This window comes from Acanthisitta chloris, unplaced genomic scaffold, assembly GCF_000695815.1.
Source record: "Acanthisitta chloris isolate BGI_N310 unplaced genomic scaffold, ASM69581v1 scaffold43506, whole genome shotgun sequence".
Taxonomy (NCBI): Eukaryota; Metazoa; Chordata; class Aves; order Passeriformes; family Acanthisittidae; genus Acanthisitta; species Acanthisitta chloris.
Window position 1 is genome coordinate 21,674 of NW_008680689.1, and position 5,306 is coordinate 26,979.

The 5,306-nt window shown below is 47.0% G+C and overlaps 1 protein-coding gene across 1 annotated transcript in view; it reads left to right on the forward strand.

The window, feature by feature from the left end:
• The first annotated feature begins 1,705 nt into the window (after positions 1-1,705).
• Positions 1,706-5,306, forward strand: part of LOC103805135 (TGF-beta receptor type-2-like) — a 17,572-nt gene continuing 13,971 nt past the window's right edge. Inside the window, exon 1 of the mRNA XM_009077770.1 lies at positions 1,706-1,724. Within this exon, the coding sequence (XP_009076018.1) occupies positions 1,706-1,724 (19 nt within the window). The remainder of the gene's footprint in view (positions 1,725-5,306) is intronic.

Consider the following 5,306-nt stretch of genomic DNA (forward strand, 5'->3'; position numbering starts at 1 on the left):
AGCGGATGGAGAAGACAAGTGGCTCCAAGGGCAGATGGAGGAGCATAGGGCCAGGCACACTCCCCTGTCCTTGCCAGCAGGCACAAACTTCAGCTGAACAAAATCAAAGAGAAACTGCTCTGTCCAAATTCTCCCTGCCTAGTGCCAGGCATCGCCTCACTGGCCCCTGGCACTCCAGCTTGCCTGGATGCTGCTGGCTTTGTTGGGGCACAACCCTGGGGTCCCTCTGTATGAAATGCCCCAACATCCCAAAAGCAAAGTCATTGTGCTGACACATAGAAAACTTGCGAAAGGACCCGAGAAATACCGGAGATTACCAAAGCAGAAGGACGGACAATAATCTGCAGAGCTTGACTCTCCCCGAGGTGAAGTTAGATCATGATGTAATTTAAGCATCTGAAAGAGATTGGAGAAGCCTGCTGGTACGATCCATACCCAATTTACTTTGTAATGGGACTAAGCAGTATTTGCTAAACACTTAATTTAAAGGGATATTTTCACAAAGGAAAAATAAGTGGTGGAATAAGTCAGTTACCAGCCTGTTTGAAGAAGGTCCAAGCAAACCAGAAATGTATACTGCATGTCTTCCTGGCACTGGAAAGCACTGATGTCTAATGCAATCAAAATCAGTCCTTTTTTATTCACCAGGAAACATTTCTGGCTCGTTCCTTGCTCCATACTATACTCTGCCAAGTACAGTATTTATTACCCAGGGCGATGTGGGACCACATACCTGAGGGCAGAGCCTGGTCCTCTGATCTGAATGCAGCCTGAGAACTGCAGGGTTTCCTGGGAATGCCCATGGCTTGTACCTTGCAGAGGTAAAAAATGGGATAATAAATTTTTTCATCTCCATTTGCTCTGTTCTACCTCTCCTATGAAGATGAAGATACAGTGTAAAACACATGGATAGAGAAGAGCAGCCTGATCCTGAAAATCTCTTTGGTTCAGCAATATCCCACCACTGGAGAACAGAAGTGTGCTGGAGGAAGCCCAGCTGCATCCAAAATAAAAGTACAAGTCTTTGAGGTGTAGTTCTGGGGAGATTCTGCAGCACAGCAGGATGCTGCAACAAGACCAGGCACTTTCCTGTCAGAAAGCTCAAGCAGGAGCTGAGTGTGAGAAATCTGGGACCTCTGTTAGACAGGGCGTGCAGGACTATTGCAATGGGAACGTCCAACCCTGCATAGGATCTCCTAGAAATCAAGACATAGGAATTACCCTGATGCCCATCTGTGGCATCAGTTGTTGCTTTGTGCAGGGGGCAGCTCAGGAGTAACCTGCTGGTGGAGAACTCCAACGACCTGGTGCTTTCACATGGGTCAGCAAAAGAGCAGAGCCCATCAGCTCTGCTGTTGGCTTAATCTTAAAAACAAAGTACTGCATATAAAAGGGGAGGAATTTGTTTGTTCTCATAATAATTTTATGAGAGGCTCTGTTATTGCGTAGTCATGTCATTAGTCATGGATGAAAGCCCAAGGCAAAGCCAAATCCTAAACTCTGCAGCAGACAAAGGACTCACCACTGAGCCCAGGCTCACCCAAGTGGGAAAGCAGGTCCCAGTGCAGGTTGAGTTTCATCAGGACACCTACCTGGGAGTTTCCAGGAGCAAAAGGCTGCAGGGTTGAGATAGAGGGGCTTCTTAGTCCTGTGTTTATGTGTGCTGCTGATTAGAGAAAGCCGCAGACCAGCACAGCTAATCTCCATGGCCTTAGTCTCTCCAAGTGCAAAGCCTGGGGATTACAGGTTGACTGACCTGCATGGAAAAGCTGATGGAGAGAGCTCCCAGAGCCATTACAGAACAGCAAGCTGGGCAGCCCTCTGCAACTGCTGAGTCAGCACCAGCCTGATCCTGGGCTGCTTGGAGATACAGAGAAAAGAGAGGGTAGACCTCACTGTAGAGCATTTGTGACCTAAAAATTATCAATTTTTCTTTGTCCTTGAGAAATACAGCAATGTAGGGCAATTATCACTTGAAGAAAGAGCATAACCCAAAGGTACTATAATGGAAGGCAGAGGCCTTGGTCTCCTTCCCCTTTGGGAAAGGGAGAGATGGGGAGTGGGATAAGTTCCTTAGCATCTCACACCAAGCACCTTTCCTTAAGCCTATCTGGTGTTTAGTTGTCCCAAAATGGCATGTCAGGAAGAATACTTGAGAACTGAAAGTGTTCATTCTGCCCCTCAATGACAATGCATTGCCTGCACATGCCACAAAGTGCTTTCTCCTTCCTTGCACTGAACACACCATGCCTGCACCCCAGGCTTTCTCCTTAGTGATTCTCCCTCCTTGGGGACTGCTGCATGCAGAAAACTGGAGCCAGAGTTAGGTGGTGGTTGACCTACCTGCTCTCTGAAGCTGCATTGGCAGAGAGGGGCTAATAAAAGCCAAACATACCCCATTGTGTTCTTACAGCTGCAGTCACCACTGGCAGATGAGCCCCTGGCAAGTGAGCAAAAAGCTCATCTGTTGGGGGCTGACTGCTTCTGTGGCTGCAGCAAAGGGGCTGGTATGAAATTCTCTTGGAGAGCTGTTTTCAATGACTCTTTTATGGGGGAAGAGGATGGGTATTGGCTATGACAGTGGTGCTTCAATGGGCTTTGCAGGTGGCCAAGCAGGGAGTGTGGTTGCCCTGTGGGCAATGAGAGGCTGGAGAGTTGCTTCGACACGCATGAAAAAATATCTCAGAGACCTTGGGTGGTGGTATCACCCCTGCTGCTCTTGCAGGAGAGACACAGGCACTTCTGGTGTTATTTTTCCTTTATTCCTTGCCTTGAAAATCATCTCATATTCTCTTAGTAACCTCTCTGGGGTCCCAGTTATAGATACCAGAAGATTTGATCCCACTCTCGTGCACAGGAGAACAAGCCTTCCTATTGATGGGCAGCCAAGCTTGCTGTGAGCCCACCTATCGGTGACTTCAAACCATCTTTGCAACTGTCGTTCCACAATAACTTTGACTAACTGTACTATTTATTGGCTCACATCACATCCTTATGGCTTCAATTTATTTTTGGAAAACTCAACCCACATTTAATTAGTTTATAGTTTGTTCCAAGTTTTGCTTATCCAGCTTTTTTTTTTTAAGCTTTTTTTTTTTTTAAAGTTTGTATTTTGATGTTTAGCATTTGCCTTGGCAACATCTGGAACCCCTTTATGGAAGTGTATTGTTACTTTTACTGCTCGTGCAGCTTTATTAAATCATCGGACTATTAATATTGAAAGTGTTCATCTGGGTCTAATCAGGGCCAAGATGAGTGATGTGGCAGTTAAACTGCACCTACGAGCTAGTGGTTCAAGGACATAAAGTCCTAAAGAAACTTGCAATGAGCTTTGCTCTTCTTTTTAGCTTCCTAGGAGAAGAATGGGGAGGGGTAGGAAGAGATATTCCTACTCTGACCTTTCTTGCAGAGCAGATAATAGAATCACAGCCTGAGCTAGTTTAGAACAATTTGTCTCCAAAGAACTTTGTCCAGTTACCACTATATTTCTGGTTCTCGTTTCCATATTTAACTCTTTCATCTGCTCTGGCTTCTCCACTCCAACAGCACAGGCAACTGCCAAGTCAAGGTCCCCATCACACACACAGTACAGTATTGCCAGTGCTGGCATTTCACTCTGAGATTTCAAGCAAACCCTTGACATAAGCAAGTAAATAAAGTACCTGGTAGGTATAAAAACATAAATAACAAACCCTGGCACTCTCCTCTATCAGAGACATCCACAACCTGGATTTGTCCTTTTGCTGCTCCTCTGCATGGTCCCCAAATATGCCCAGGGTGATGATGCTGAGCCCACAGCGCTGCATAGGCCTGCTGCAAGCACAGCACAAGCTGTGACATGGATGGGTTGAGTTTAAGGGAGGACTATGGCAGTGTCACCACCAGAGCACAGACCTGGGTGTAGTAGGGCTTGTGTTTGGGGGAGAAACCAATTTACCTTCAAGTCTCTGTTCCCGTGTAATAACACCAGTGGAGTTTGTAGGGTGCAGAGGCTGTTGCTGTAGGTCAAGCGCTGAAAATAAATGCTGGGCTTGATTTCTGTTCCACCCCCAAAACTCTCATCCTCTGTAGGGGTTTTGCCTGGGATCCTGCAAGCCCTGGCCTGGCAGAGCAAGGTGGGGAGGTGATGGTTGCTCACGGTGGCTGCAGGTGCTTCAAATCCTAGCTGAGGCCATGATTTTGGCAGCTAACCCTTGGATGGATGTGGTGCATTGGATCTGTTGAGGTCACCCACAAAATCCTGGGGTGCTTTGACACGACCAGAACAGCCCCATGAATGGGCAGATGCTGAGCAAGAGACTATGGGCAACATCTTCATCCACTCTGCTCCTGACTCCCCCACTGCCTGGCATGACACAATCCCTGCTGAGCTGCATTTTAAGCCTGGCATGGGTCATTTAAAACAAAATTTCCTCCTTCCAGCCTTCAGATGCAACAGGCTTTTCTTCTGCAGCCAGGTTTCCCCTCTGCTGTTAACCTTGGCCCTATGTACGAGGCCATGGGAGCTTGTAAATGGTTTATTTCGGTGCGGGAGCCTTCCAGCAGCTCTTTATGATGGTCACAGGGAGGGGGGTCTGGGCCATCAAGGGAAGCAGAGCAGGCACGTGAGATGCTGTCAGAGCAGACTGCATGCCCTGGATTTGGGAAGCAGAGAAGTTAAAACCCCTTTTTGCTGTTGGGACAGTATATGCATTAAGAAGTGTCCATAAGCTTGGCCATGGGCAGGTCACAGATGTGACTACCAAGAACTCAGGAGGTCCTGCAGGTTGCTCACAGATCTGGGGGTGCCCATGGGTGTACTCCTGGATCAGCAGGGCCTTGCTTGCAGGGGCTGAGGCTTTGCAGGCCACATTCAGGGATTTTGCAATTTGTTTCTACTTTGGACTAACAGCTGTTGATGGAAAACCCTGTGCTGGCTGTTGCAGCACAGTAAGCCATGACTGCCCTTTCCAGAGGTGCTAGGAGCACCCAGCATTGCTAGGTGGCTCAGGGATGTGGCAGCCAGAGAAGAATGGATGACCCAAACCTTCAAAAAATTAGCTGCTATAGCTCAGGTTCATACCTGAATGCTCTGGAGTGGATATATTGAAGTAAAAAAAGTGTGTATATATATTTATACATAAGCCACTTAGTGGCTTTTTTTTTTTTAAAAAGAGGGAGACATGTAGCAGCCTTAAAACAGGAAGTTTAAATTTAGCTGGGATTTATCCCTTAACCAAACATGGTTCATGCACCCTTTCTATAAAAATAGAGATAATGTTATGCCTCTGAGATACACAGAGAGCAGCTCCACATAGGCAGCAATT